The sequence below is a fragment of the Simochromis diagramma genome, unplaced genomic scaffold (assembly GCF_900408965.1).
Source record: "Simochromis diagramma unplaced genomic scaffold, fSimDia1.1 OVJJ01000307.1, whole genome shotgun sequence".
Classification (NCBI taxonomy): domain Eukaryota; kingdom Metazoa; phylum Chordata; class Actinopteri; order Cichliformes; family Cichlidae; genus Simochromis; species Simochromis diagramma.
Genome location: NW_024386786.1, coordinates 1,015,522 through 1,031,066, shown reverse-complemented (window position 1 = coordinate 1,031,066; position 15,545 = coordinate 1,015,522). Strand labels below are relative to the sequence as shown.

Below are 15,545 nucleotides of genomic sequence, written 5' to 3'. Positions count from 1 at the left end.
CCTGTGGTTACTTATTTGTGCCACTCCCAAATGAGAATGAATGATGATGAGATGGCTAAAACTTTTATTTAAGTGATCTTCACAATCAAGATATGGTGTAAACACAGCAGGGTGGAACTCCCAAATCTTTAGGAGTGACCTAAAATTTTAAGCATGTCTGCAGGGGGTTGATGATCGCTGAGTGAGTACAGGAAAGGTGGAAAATTCTGGTTTAAAAAAGAGAAAACACAAAATAAAGACATTTATACTGTTCTGGGTTAGATCGTCACAACTCTGGCTATGTTACTGACATGATGCAGCCGTACAGCTGATTGCTACACTTTGTTAACCAACACTGTTGGAATTCACTGACAACACTGCAAATTCGAGGCTTCATAGTGACACCTCACAAACCAGAGAATGATGTTATGGTGGCTATGACCTTCTTTTAAATATGATGCACAGTCCAAACCCACTTTCATCAAAATGAGTTTGGAATTTTCAGGAGTTTCTCACAGGATCCATGAAGGAAGCCAAGATGAAATCTGTAAATGATTCCAGTTATTTTTTCTTCTTTACATTAGGATCATCATACTGTCATCATGTAGGAAAAGATTTGAGTACAAATACAGTTATTGGATCAGACCAGAATCTGCATGTTCTAAACGTTAGAGGACTCAGATTCTGATGATTGATGATTATGAAAGTTGTGTTGCCCTACAGCCATGTAAGACAGAAGAAAGAAGGAAGAAATAAGAATGAGGTGAAAAATGGCTGTGGAAAGGAGAACGGACAGAATGGGACAACCTTTACAGGTTTCATAAGGAACACAGAGGGAGCTAAACTAAGATGGATAGTCAATATGGATCAGAAGACCGCAGGGGGGAGAGGATAGTCGATCGGGAGTGAGAGAGAGAGAGAGAGAGAGAGAGAGAGAGAGTGTGTGTGTGTGTTGGAAGTATTCAAAGGAGGGGATCCAAGGCAATAAAGACAGACAGAGAGGAAATCAATGTTCAGGCCAGAGAAACAAACATTTAGAAATGAACTGCAGTCCCTCTCTGTAGTGACAGTAAAAGCCCAAACTTCCACTAGCATTCACAGTCCAGTCACACAGCGGGCAGCAGGAGATTACACAAAAAAAGAAGAGACTCATAACACCGTCAAGACCTGGGAAAAAGCCCTGACTCAGGTACGTGAGATTTTGCAGTAAAGGGATGTTTTGCTTTAGTTATTGGTATTTCAGGTATTGTATGAATATTGTTGAAGCGTGTTGGTCAGTCAGTGCACCAGTTTAGGACAGTCTGAACTATATGATCTTCTATGATGAAATCAACCTGATGGCTACAGCCATGGTCCGAGTCCCTTAAAGGAGATGTAGAAAAACACAGTAACTACTCCACACATCACCACTAAGGCAGGTAATGTTAAACATGAGAGCTTCCTACATACATTCATGTCCCATAACGTATTCCATTTAATGTAGTTTCTTAAACATTCATCTAGTGCTATTATCAGATCAAAAAACGTTTTGTTTCATTTCAGTAAATATGCGCTGAATCAAAAACACTTGAAGGTCACTGTTTAGACCAGGGATGCCAACCTAAGGCCCAGGGACCAGAATCGGCACAACAAACATTGGACATCTAACTATCGTTCAGAAGTTTCACAGCTTTTTTGACTGTTCAAGACGTCCACTGGGGCATTCATACCGCTCCAAAGTAATTAAGTAAGAGATAAACAAATAATGGAAATGTTTCTGTCTTTCACCAGCCACTATAGAAAAAGTAGATGGGGCACAAATGCATAAATAATGCATTTTTTTCACAGAGGTTACAAAAATAGCACATTTTCATATATTAAGATATCTGGGGGATTAATTGCGTAGTTAAACTTTAGACCCATAGGAAAGGGAGTATCACAGGCCAAGCACACTTAATATCAAAGTGGTCTGTCTGTGGCTCATTATGTAAAATGAGTTTGAAATACCTGGTTTAGAGCATTTTCCTTATTCTAATATAAACTGCTGAGGCAGACAGGGTCATCAACATTGGCATGCAAAAACATAGTACTAAAGATGATGCTTATAAATGTGACCATTTTAGTCAGTTAGTCCTCTTTTCCTCTGCCGAAAATAGTTTGGAAATTTTTTCTTTAGTGAATGCAACAGTAGATTTTGATAGATGTCACTCAGGCATTTTGATAGATGTCACCCAGTTTTGTTTTGTTTTTTTCAAGCTGAAATGTTCCTGAGACAAAGGTAATTAGCCTGAAGAACAAAGGAGGTCTTAAAAGGTATAAAAGTATAAAAATACATAGCTGAAATTCCAGCCCAGTTATGGACCATTTGACTTTGGACAACGTTCTTGTCCCTTTGGGATTCCTGATAACTGGACAGACACTAATTATAAAGTTTGCAAGTTCCTTTCAAACTTGTCGTTGCTTGGAAGTGAGAATGATGTAATGGTGTCTGCATCACTGAGCTCACAGCTGCACTTTTCATTAGAGCAGCAGGAACACACTCTTCTGATCAGAGAGAGGAAGTTTCAGGCATTTTATGGGCAGCTGGTCTGACACAATTCAGACAAGTTATTTAATATAGCTTGATTAATGTGTTTAATAACATGTTGTTAACAAGCAGGCTCATCTGACCACAATGAGAAGGATGATGAGGCTTAGAAGATTGAGGTATGTTGCAATAGGAAGACAACTGCAGCACCTTTTTGTAAAGTACCCAATGGAATGGACCAAATGAACACAGTTCACATTATATGTATGTTAGGTTAGCATGTTAGGTAGTGATTCATACTGTGGGCGTAAAGGTGAAAATCAATGGCTGTCTGTCTGTGTGTCTCTGTGTTAGCCTCATGATGTGCTGGAAACCTGTCCACAGCGTACCTTATCTCTTGTCTCATGACAGCAGAAACAGACCCTGAATTGGATAAGCGGTTTAAGGAAATTGATGGATGTGTCAGGAATGGCAGTGGAGGTGTTCATGAGGACCCACAATAAATAACACAAGGTAGATGAAATAAACTCTAACCCAACAGTCAGAAATTGAATTGAAAATAAAGCAAAGTGGGCTCTGAAGTAAAACCCAAAACAGACAAAATCATAGTTTAACTGATTTATTGGAATACAGTGAGCATGCACATGCAGAGATGCCAGCGAGGAAGACTTTCAGGAGACTGAACAGGTAATTGGGAGAGATGCTGAGGTTGGTAATGCCAGCAGAGTACACAGAAACGCCCCATAGAATAATTTGTGAGGCGAGTACTCAAAGGAGTTGTAGAAGGGTGGCAAGTATGTTAATACAGAGAAGTTTCACTGAAAAGCAAGCTGTTCTTCAGCCACACGGGGAGCACTGGGAAGTGGTTACACTTCGCAGTGGTTTCAGTTCTTTCCACACAGAAAAGCATCCAAGTGAACTCCAAGCATCCTAAAGTGCATCATTACAAACTGCATGAATATGTTTAGTCTGCTTATTGTCCAGTTGTGTTGAAGACAGGAGCAACAAAAGTAAATACAGGAAGGGACTGAGTTCTTGACTACTGAGAATTTAGAGAACTTACATTTGTTTTATTGCTAGTTTATAGTCTGTAGTGTCTATGGCACCCTGCCCCATGCCAGAATGCAAAGTAGTGTAACAAACGCAAATCTGTTACACTACTTGTTACATTACTTCCATCTTTCTCCCTAAACTGACTTGAAACACATTGTCTCATATTTACTATTTAACAGTATAATATATAGGCTGCTGTTCATCACACCAGTTGAAGTTCAGGGTCTGGCTGCCGGGCTGGGGTTGAAATACACTCAGCTCATCACTCTCAGTTCTTTGCTAGTTTAGCGTTAGCATGCTGCCTGTGCAGATGTTAGCAAAGAGCTTAAGTTGTGTTAGCAGCATAATGCAGCTGCTGGATGCAGTTTGCACTTTCCTATCGCACCCTCATCCTTTTGTGCAATAAAAATCAAAGTAATCTCCATATCCATATCATATAACAAATTTCCCACGTGTGGGACTAATAAAGGTTATCTTATCTTATCTTATCTTATCCAGGCTGTAGACTAATTGTTCCCTCCAGCACACTGACTAAAATCGGCAAGTACAAGCAGAACCAAAGGGAGGCAGACTAGCAATTCCAAGGAATTGAACTGGCAAGAACTGGGAATGAGTTTCTCAATTCCCATTCCTAGTACACATGCAATGCACTACATACTTGCTTGTACATCATGCAAATTTCACCATGGTATGCTGAGAAATAAAATTTTACTGTGATTGTGATGCTACTGCATTTTGTGAACATTTGCAACTTGCTATGCCATACATAATGCTAAATGCTTCTGCAGCAAAGATGATAGTTAAGTTAAAAAACACAACATTAAACAATGCTACAACAGGAATAGTTTTACCTGCAATGCCTCAAAAAAGTTAGCCAGGTAGCGCTGAAGCCTTCTGGTTCAAAACTGTTTGGTGTTCCTTAGTTACTGACTGCAGAAACATCAGCGCAAAGTTATGTAATTTATCTATGGTGTGCTCTTATATAGATATTATACTGGTTTGGTGCATTCTGGAATAAATATAATATAATCATTTAATATCATTTAATATTCCACAAAAATATAACATCAAAACGATTTAGTAAGCAAATGTGTTATGCAAGAGGTGAGTCATACTTTAATAAGGGGCCATAATGCATTTCATTTTCAGGCTTGCCATTGTTACATAAGTGCTGATATCAAGACATGCAAATATGTTTCTGAACTAATCAATTTTTCACTCACTGTGTAACCTGATCTGGATTTCTTCTCCTGTGACATTTGAAGCCGATCCTTTGCCCTCAGTAGCCCAGGATGTGTGGTGAAAGGTGGAAAAATGGTGAAAATGTTAAAAATAATCCCAGTTGGATTGCTAAGGACTGGAGATTACTTATTACTGAGATAACTGACTAGTTCAGCAGTGATATCCATCATGACGCATTATGTTAAAACCATTGTATTTAGTCCTTTTAAACATGGACCTGCTGTACTTCCTTATTTTCATTCATTGACTCCGGACCACTTTGGTATGATTCATACTTCACTATAATCTGGTTCAGTCACTTTGTCTAAAAGAAGCTCTTTCAGCTCCCCATTTAAGTTTTTGTGATTGGCTGCGCTTGTCACTCGAAAAAAGAAACCGTAGGCAGGAGGTGGGTGCAGGTGGAGCTTCTGGTCTCATACACAGAGCCATGTGCTTGCCATAACCGTTTTATCCTCTCTCTCATGACATGATACAGAGCCAGAAATATATGAAATGCCCACCCCGATTCACACTATAGGCAGTATAAAATATGGCTGTAGCTTCCAGGTGTGAAAAGTGATGCCAGTGCAGAAGTGCCTTAAACCTGTATATTTTTTAATGGCCACTAGGAGGCGATACCTGTGATTGCAAAAACACCTCAGGGGGAAATGGCCATTTGCCCTGGCCTATGTGACCACTTTGCTGTTGGAATTATGGACTCAGTGTTTCACTCAGTATGATGTGAAATCAGTGACTGAGTCTGTTTTTGAAATTTTGGTCATTCCAGGTTTCAGAGAAGAGGATCCATGTATTTGTATTTGCTAGTGAGTAAAGTAAGATCTACCACTCACAGTGTAAACACTGACTTCATTTGGTCACATTTATGATCACCTACCACTTCAACCATAAGATAAGTAAAATTATAATTTGTTCCCTTTAATAAATTGTGTCTTTATATAAACTATCAACTGACAAAATTATAACAGTTTTAAACACGAGTGACGCATAACATTTTATTTCATTTTATTTTCTTTCGATCAATTTTAATTAACAAACAAACTGTCTCCAAACTACTGCTCAAATTCCCACAAGAGTTTTTAAATGAGTGCACATTATGAACAACTAAACACAGAGGAGGCTGGATCCAGGCAAGCTTTATTGATTTTAAACTTTTAAACAAAACACTGCTGGCAGATTAAAATCCTGCAAATAGTACATTTTCAGGAATATTGAAAACAAAAGTCTCTATTGGAACCAACATGTTTTAGTAATAACATGGCCAATTATTGTCTGATCATGAATCATTAATGTAAACTTTTCCCCTATCATTGATAATGTAAACATATCCAGGGTAACTGGCATAAAGAATATACAGTGAGAACATATATACACCCAAATCACAGTCTGAGGAAACGTCTGCGCTGAATAAAGGAAGTAAACTTTTCAAAAGTGGTTCACGGAATCAGAGCTCTACATCTCTAATGTGATGTCCTCAAAAACACCGTTCTGATTTATTTGTATCAAGAAAAAAAACCCTCAGAGGTCAGCTACATAAATATATCTGTATGTGTGTGTGTGTCTGTTTGTGTTAGTGTGTGTGTGTTTGTGTGTGCTCGCTACACAGCAAGGATGCTCAGCTTTGGCATTTAAAATAAACATCTCAAAACATAAAGCAGAAGCTCTCATAATCAGCTGCTAAAGAATTTTCTATTTCATTTTCACATAGCAAATATTCATAAAATATGCTATTAACACTGCAATTAATTTGCTACAATGTTTTTCGTTAACAGTATCACAGGCTGTAAGCGTAACATTTCTCCCCAGTAGGTCTAAAAATGGCTACAAACAATGCCCTATGCTAGGCATGATTGTTAATATGCTACAAAAACAAGCAATCTTTCTGGTCACTGTGCAACAGGAGAACTTGGATAGGAGGCAAACTGGAAAATGTGTTTCATAGTAACATATTTATAGGTACTCAGAATCGGAAGCTTTATTCAGTTAGTTTTTTCAATATACTTCTAAATAACCCCAAACAATCCAAATAATTCCAAATAATCCCAAACTTGCTCTCTGTAATATTGGAAGGACTAACATTTTTCTGTTATGCTACAAACTGTAAACATAGGTGACCTTAAATTTTCTATCTTGTTGTTTAAAAAAGATTTATAATATGAGGATTTAAAATGTGCAGATTAAAAGTGTTTTTAAACTTTTTAAACTAAACTAAATACATATTAAAGCACGAAAACCTGGAATCATACCCATTTTTAGTTTGCTCTCCATCCAAGTTTATGTTCATCAAAGCCTCGACCTCCATCTGTTCTTTATATAAACACACTATTTCATTATAACAAACCAGGAAGATTGAGATTCCATTATGAACCTGTCAGTTCAGGTAAGAACACCGTCACCAAAGTGCACCAAAGTTAAACAGCGTTAGATCATTTCATTGTGAAACCTCACAGAGTTCACACAATTTAAGCTATCGGGATTCAAAACGCTTTCGCAGTCTACCTAAACCCAGGCTTGTCCTTGTCATGCAGTATCTGACTAAAGCCCCAATCACACAGGCTGAACATCTAGTAACCACTGCTTACAAGTGAAACGTGCATTCTCTTACCAGAAAATGTATATTCTGTAATCAATTACGAGTGGTTGTTACAATGTTGCACTAAAAACCTCCTTGTAGTTGCTAACAGGAAGCTGCAGTCATCTGTAGTTTGCATTAAAAATGCCAATGTCTGCAAACATGTGCCAACTACATGGTGGTGGTACTACTAAGTGGTAGTAAAACTGTGAAGAGTGTGACATAAACCAGAAACAAGAGACCAACGGCCTTCAAAATAAAAGTATTAGTTGCAGTGGGAAGGCACAACTTTTACTTGAAAGCAAACATTTTCCATTTCTGGTTTGTATTGCCCTTCAAATTCCATGTATTCCACTACAGCTCAGAGAGCAGTTGGCAAGTGTTTGCAGACAAGTTGGTATCTGCCATGCAAACTACATGCAACTATGGCAATCTGCTAGCCACCAATGCAATCACAAGGAGGTTGTTGGTGCAGCACCTCCTTAGCAATCAATTTCACCCAGTGACAACCAGGAACATTCAGTATTTACCAACTTTTTTAGGGAATTTAGATATTTTCCGTAGTAACCAGAGGTTGCCAGGGCATCACTGACCTGTGTGACCGGGGCCTTAATGACACATCTGTTGTCACTGATGGAAGCTCTGAGAGTTTGCTGCTGCTGTTGCTACGTCAGGCTACGTCAGACAGAGCAGAAACAAAGCGCCAAATATAAATCACTACAAATGGAAAGAGCCATCTTCCTTGGATATTTATTTTAGAAAACTGGTAGATAATCAATTATTAATAACTCCGTATGAAACCAACCAAGTAAAAAAGGCAAGGTAAGTTCAGTCCTATTGGAGTTCTTTTAGTGAATTGAATAGATTCAAATGAAATTCAATCTCCACCTGGTTTTACATTTTCTCATATCTGCATGTAGTATTAAGTATACATCTAAGACAATAAATTCTAAGTTCATGGCGTCAACATCAAAACTCCAGGGCATCCAGTTTGATTGTACCATGGGTGATCACCGCTGAAAGAGACAGTCCCCATTCGCTCAGGTCATGGAAACCTTCAACCTGTGAAGCTCCCACAGATGGTCTTTGACTGTGCTCAGTTAAAAAGTCTCAGTTACATCTTCTGCTTCAGTCTTCAAAATGTTAAACATTCATTCTCAAAGCTTCCAACTTCTAATACAAACAACTTAGAAAATTTGATAGCTAAAACATCTTAAACATATGGGAGAACATTTATTTCAGCAAGATCGCAGAAGAGGGAGAAGAAGATCTGTACATTAGAAGTATAAATCTCTATTAATACACAGTTTACCTCTGGTTGTACCTGTAGGTCATGGTACAAGGGCAAAAGTGATAAGTGATACTGATTATTAATACACTGGGCACTCTGCATCATAAAGATGGTTTTTCATGAACAGGGTTGGGAAGAACTGAAGGATGTGGTGGTGTTAAATTTAAATACACCTGGAAATTCCATGTGGAAGCAGACGAAACATTAAATAATGTTTCTTTTTCAATAAACACTAATAACATTTTTTTAATATGTTAAAGTAGCTAGGCCTTATTAGAGCTTGTCTGCTGGCCTTTTTACAGCACACTTATGTCAAACATTTTATTTATTTCTTTACATCTGCACTGTAAAATGATGTGGTAATGCAGGGATGTCTTTTTGTTTTATAGCTCAAACTGGAGATTAGAAATTTCACCAAGGATTTTTCCATTGGCCTTTTGGATTAATATGGGAACCTGTGGGAAATAAAAGTACTTTTATTTACTTTTTTTCTAAACTTTTCTTCCATGAAGATAAATTTTTTCTGAAATTTAATTAAAACTCTTATTTTTTGTTGTTGTAAAATGAAATAAATTACTAAATAAAATCAAGATAATTTTGTTTTAAATCAGAATAAATAGCCTTAAAAGATGGTCCATCCTAGTTGTGAACCAGATTTTAAAGGTATAAAATAAATATGGTTTACACAATGTGAAAATGTGCAAACAAACATTCAATGGTCAAAGTCCTCCTTTAACTGAGACCACCGGAGTCAAATTTAGATGTATTCTCTGAAAACTGTGAGCTGTGTTAGATGTAACACCCTCAAAAGTCTACTGCATGTAGCTTCCCTTATGGACAAATACCAAAATGTAAACAATAATTATAATAATATACATATTTTTTTAATAATCATTACTAAGGTGTTACTTCCATGAAACCAAGATTTATTTCTAAAGTAATCAAGATACTGCATCGACCTTCCCAACCACATTCACAAAAATATGAAAACATTAATTACAAGAAATTTGGGTAATGTTTTCATATGATTCATAATTCAACATTTATGTTGTTTTTGTGAATGGACAGCATTTTGGAAATGATTCAGCTTCCTGTTTCCTGTGCTGTTTGACACTGTTGCCTGTGTATCATGGCCGTGATGATGAATGTACCCGTCAGAAACCCCACAAACGTCTTGTTGCTACTAATCATCGTATCTCTCACTCCCTCCCATGTTCCCTCCCAGCGTGTTAAAAGTTTTGTTGAGTGTCTGTCTTCATCTCGGGCTCAGCATCAGCAGTGAGTCATCCCTCCGCCCACCTGCTTCTCTTCACCTCCTCCCCTCTTTTCTCTCCTCTTTTTTGATCTCCTTAAACCTCACTTCTTCTACTTCTTTGCTACAACCCTTCCTCCCACACACTTGGCGGGTACGGGATCTGTGTTCATGTGTGTTTTTGTCGTGTGGTGTATAAGCGCTGTAACAGAACCAATCTAACCCCCCACCCTCATCCCCAACCCCAGATGTGTTTTTCCCTCCTGCGCCCTCCATATGTAGCCTAGCATGGCGAGGCGCTCATTCGCATGTGTGCGTGGTAGCGTGGAGGAGGCACGGCAGAGGGTGGCGCCGCCATAGGCAGGGACTGGGGTGCAGGCCCACTCGGGTGAGGGTGTGGCTGAGGGTGGGAGTGGATATGTGAACCCCTGGACAGGGTGGAGGTGGCACCTGGGTGAAGAGGATGTGGATATGAGGAGGAGGTGGAGGAGGAAGAAGCTGGTTGGAGCTGGTAGCTGGCAGCTGATGACGGTCCAGAGGAAGAGGGTGTTGCCTGGGAGCTGCTGCCCCCCTTGGGAAATGGCTGCTGGGGTGGAGTTTGGTTGAGCTGGATGGAGATGTCAGAGGAGACATCGGAGGCACTGCGGCCTCGCTGTGGTGGAGCCCAGGAGTCTGGGTGGAGGTACTGGCCGCTGTAGTCGCTGCAGTCAGACATGCGGGGGCGGTACAGTGCAGGGTGGGGCCGGTAAAGCTCCTCCTCAGCGTAACGCTTCATGAAGAGGTAGACAGACATCACTCCTGCACCCTGGAGACACAAACAAAATACTGCAACGTTACAAGATATCCTGTTTGTCGTTTTGTAGATTCATCCAGTGGTAATATTATTTGGTCTGATTCGTTTTTCTTTCGTTTTTTTTAGGTTTGTTGTTAAGCATGATGTATCTTGCTCTATTAATCTGGCTTTTTAAACACAGTCCTCTGCAGTGATACAGCATGTCTGTCATGCTTTTCCAGACAAAAGCAACGTAATTCTCTCCACAGTCCATCATTGTGGCAATGACGGACTGTGGGTTGGGCCATTTATATGGACACACCGTAATAACATGGGAATGGTTGGTGATATTAAAGTCCTGTTTGTGGCACATTAGTATATGTGAGGAGGCAAACTCCTCAAGATGGGTGGTGACCATGGTGGCCATTTAGAAGTCGGCCATCTTGGATACAACTTTTGTTTTTTTCAATAGGAAGAGGGTCATGTGACACATCAAACTTATTGGTAATGACCACTTGCATTTGTGCATCTTTGAGTGTGATCCTGAGTGAATCAGGGGGACAACGTCAACTCGACAAGTCTATGAATGTCGAGAAAAGTAACACCATTGTGCTGGTCACGGTGCTGACCTGATGTTTCTTTTTGGAGATAAAGTATCTGAATTTCAGGAGCAGAACCATGCCTCCAAACACACTCCTTCTGGTTCTCATCTATATATGTTCCCCCTGTTTGTTCTCATTTACGTGCCCCACCCTCTGTCCCCTTTTCAATTCTTTAACTTCTTCGCTTCTCATTAGTACATGTGGATCTGCCAGGCCCGGGAGCCACCGCCAGTCCCCTTCTAGGTCTTCCCTGAACTGCAGCTCAATTCATGTCCAAGCCATTTACCTTTATCTACTAAAATGCTGTCAAACCTCAAATGAGGACGTGGGCCCAGCGAGTGAATTGTAGCTTGGACACAATGGAGTCTTGCACTGAAAACTGCTATTTGACCTCTTGGTTGAGTCCCATCTCTCCACCAGCGATGAAAGAATTTGATATTTGTTTGTGAAACAAGTTTGAGGTCCATGGGAACAATGACCTTAAAGGAGAAGAACAATTTAGTAGCTTTTCCTTATGGCTAATATTTGTAATCACAGCTCAGGTTTAGTTGCAGGTAGACTTCTTCCCTATCATCTATAGTAAGATATAGAAGCTATGCTTTGGGACTATAAACCTTCATTCAAAAGGAAGAAACTGTAATCATTATGCAGTCCCAACATGCACCAGTGCTGCCACTGTGCACCAGTGCACAGAGGAAGGACCTTGCAGACATAGATGATTGAGTTTGGTGTGGAAGAACTTGATTGGCTTGCACGGTCTATCTGATATCATTGTGTTGATGTTTTTCTAGGATCAACATTGCATCTGACAAATCACATAATTATGATGTCATAGCTTTGCAGCTTGGACAATAACTTGCCGATGTCCTTTCATGAAAAATCTTTAAAGAAACAGATCAATCAACGTTTTGTAGATCCAGGAATAACACCAACATGATGAGTATCTCACATCGAGAGCCTTGCACAGAGTCCTGACCTCAACCCAACAGAACACCTTTGGGATGAATTAGAGCAGAGACCAAGCCAGACCTTTATCTCCAACATCAGTGTCTGAGCTCACAAAGGTTCTGAAAAAACTTTCTAAAATCCCCAAAGGATTTGAAGCTGTTATAGCTGAAAAGGGTGTGTCGACATCACATCCTTTGTAGCTATAGAATCTATAGATTAAGAATGGGATGTCACTCAAGTTCACATGCAGGTGAAGGCAGACGAGCAAATACTTTTGGAAATATTGCATATATATTATTGCTATCTTTCTTATAGTGGAAGTAGTTAGCTTCTAAAAAAATGTAAAATGACCGAAATCACATGTATAATCCAAAACATACCTACTGGCTATAGAATTTCAGATCTAACTGGCCATATTCAAAACAGCTCTAGTAATATAGTTTAGGATAGACAGCAATGCAAGTGACGCTGATGCATTGACAATGTCTGCCAAAAAAAACCCATAAATTAGATGAAGCGGGAACAGGCCTCTCTCTCTCTCCATCCATGACACGACAACATCTGCATTGCTTAAGGGAGCCAAAGTGAACAATGCAGAGTTCCCAGAAAATTCCCATACGCATAAAGATTTACTAAACACAAGAATCAGCATCATCCTCCCTAAAGTGCAACACACCATAAGGAGGAGGGTGGGGGGATGAAATAAATCCGTACTAATTTTGCAGAGAGTTGACAAAAAGGCTCGGTGCTCCTCAGCGGAATGAGCCATTATCAAAAATGTATTCATGTTTTCACCCGGGCATCCGCTGAGCATTCACAGCTCATTCACTATTCATCCACAACATCATCGCTACAACAACCCTGAAACCTGAATGCTGATGAACGTGTGTGTGTGTGTGTGTGTGTGTGTGTGTGTGTGTGTGTGTGTGTGTGTGTGTGTGTGTGTGTGTGTGTGTGTGTGTGTGTGTGTGTGTGTGTGTGTGTGTGTGTGAGACAGAAAAATTGTGTAGTTAAATGTTCTTTGCTATTCCAGCGCAGGTTAGAAGAAGAGTGGGGAAGAAAAGAGAAGATAAGGTATGGAAAGAGGGCAGAGTTAAAGAAAATAAATAAAAGGAGAGGAAGTAAGATGAAGGAATGAAGTGATAAAACATGTAAAAAAAAAAAAAAAAAAAAGGGGGAAGCGAGTGAACGGATGATTAGAAAAGCAAAAAAAAAGAAAAAGAAGAAGAGGATGCCTGAGTGACACATGCATGAGTAAAGATGCTAAGACGGATAAACCCATGTCAAAGGAATGGAAAGACGACAGGTAAATGAGCGAAAAGAGGATTAAATAGGAAAAGAGGGGCAAGACTAATAGAAGATTAGGAGGAGCGTGTGATTACAGCAGGTGAAGACGCGATAAAGACAGATGACAGCCACTTTATGGGCACGAAAGATGGGAAACAAGATGGGAGGATAGAAGAAAGGATAAAAATTGGAATGAATAAGAAAAATTTAGAGGAAATGGAGGACAAAAATAAAGACGGGACGTGAATTAAAAAAAAATTAACAGGAGAATCAAAGCAAAAGCTAAGCAAGAAAACATGAGTCAAAGATTTAAGCGAGGACTGGAGGAGAAGAAAACAGGATTATAGACTGAAAGATAACTGAAGAGGGAGGACTAAGATCAAAGAAACGATGGCGAAAAAAAGAAGTGGGAAGGGAAGAAATATGAAGTAAGAGAGAAGAGAGCAAAGAAGAGAGCAAAAGATGAAGTTAAGCCACACCATGCAAGAGGACAGCAGAGGAGATAAGAAGAAGAAGAAGGAGGGGACAACAGAGGATTAAAGAACTGAAGATAAAAGGAGAGAGAAAGAGACAAGATAAAAGTAGAGGACATATAAAGAGAGAAAAGACTTGAGTTAGGCAGAGAAGAGGCAGCAGGAAAAGGGAAAGGAGAAAGACAAAAGGGACAGAGATGAAATGGAAGGAATGAAGGATGAAGGAGGAGTGAAGCACCCTCTTTCTCCCAGTGAGGAATATTTGGATGCATATGAAGCTGTGCTGCGACAGAGCTGCTGCCCTCAAGTATTCAAGCTATTAACATTTATGAATATTGATGCAGGCAGGATGACGGGCTCCTACGCAGGCACTTTTTAAATGTGTGTGTGTTTAGCTGAATAAGTCTGCATTTTCAGCAAGCGTGCGCGTGTGTGTGTGTGTGTGTGTGTGTGTGTGTGTGTGTGTGTGTGTGTGTGTGTGTGTGTGTGTGTGTGTGTGTGTGTGTGTGTGTGTGCGCACATGTTTAGACAGCATGGTCGACATCCAAGCAAGATTCCAAACAATCTCTGCGTGAACATTAAGGCTTATAAATGTTGAGCAGCAGCACATTTTTGTGTCACTGGGAACTTCTCACTGTGCCCGAGCACATCTGCAGTGTGTGAGTTTTCCGTTCAGCATGCGATCACTCACGTGTTTGTCTGTGTGCAGCAGCCGTGCGTGTTCGTGCTTGATTAACTCTTTGTGAATGCGTGTGGTGGTGCGTATTAGCGTGCTTCGATCACCTCTTTGAGGAGGAAGGAGGAGGCGGCAAAGGCAAAGGACCAGCCGTAGTGATAGTGGAAGAACTGCTCAGGCTCTCGAGGTCGGTTCATCACCTCATCGTTAATACTGGAGATGTACAAAACCAGACCCACCACCAGACTAAGACCTGCAAGAGCACAAATACACACATATGGTAATCACACAGTGAGAAAGATAGATGGTCTCGCTGTATGATAATATAGCGTATCCATGTCTCCTTGCATAAGTAAAATATAACATCAGAAGATGAGTCAAGTGTTGGATGTTATTCTGAGCCATCTGCTTTCCCCAGAGCAGGCACTGGAACTCCCTCGGGAACAGGGTATTCCTGCAGGCTGGTAACCTCTATAAACACATATCTGCACATGAATATGCAGAAGTCGAATAAAAGGGACATGATTTAAGTTACAAAAAGCTTTCTGTTTTTTTATTTGCAGTCTGCTTGTCATCACATTTGAGTAGGCTGCAGTTAGATGCTGGTACTGTGCAGACCCTTTAGGAAACACAGAAGGTGTTTTATTTTTCAAAAACTTAATCTCAAAAACATGGATTATTATTTGACAGCGTTAAGGTTTTATTTGGTTTTCTAATATATAGCTTATATCTGCTTTCATAAACAAACAGCAGAGTACGGAACAGGAAAACTTGACCCAAACACCTTTAAGATCACACGGGAACACCTAGCTGTAGATAGTTGTAGATAAGCAGGACTCGAAACTCAAAGGGATTAAGTAAGAGAGGCAGATTTATTGCACTGTAGAAAAACTAA

The 15,545-nt window shown here is 39.9% G+C and overlaps 1 protein-coding gene across 2 annotated transcripts in view; it reads right to left on the bottom strand.

Annotated features, from left to right (window-relative positions):
* Positions 1-6,546: 6,546 nt before the first annotated feature.
* The window catches only part of LOC120728194 (voltage-dependent calcium channel gamma-7 subunit-like), a 40,230-nt gene continuing 31,231 nt past the window's right edge, over positions 6,547-15,545 (bottom strand). For both annotated transcript variants that reach the window (XM_040022991.1, XM_040022990.1), the window contains exons 5-6: positions 14,758-14,903; positions 6,547-10,697 (exon numbers count right to left, since the gene is read on the bottom strand). In XM_040022991.1, coding sequence (XP_039878925.1) covers positions 10,176-10,697; positions 14,758-14,903 — 668 coding nt within the window. In that variant the 3' untranslated portion in view covers positions 6,547-10,175. The remainder of the gene's footprint in view (positions 10,698-14,757; positions 14,904-15,545) is intronic.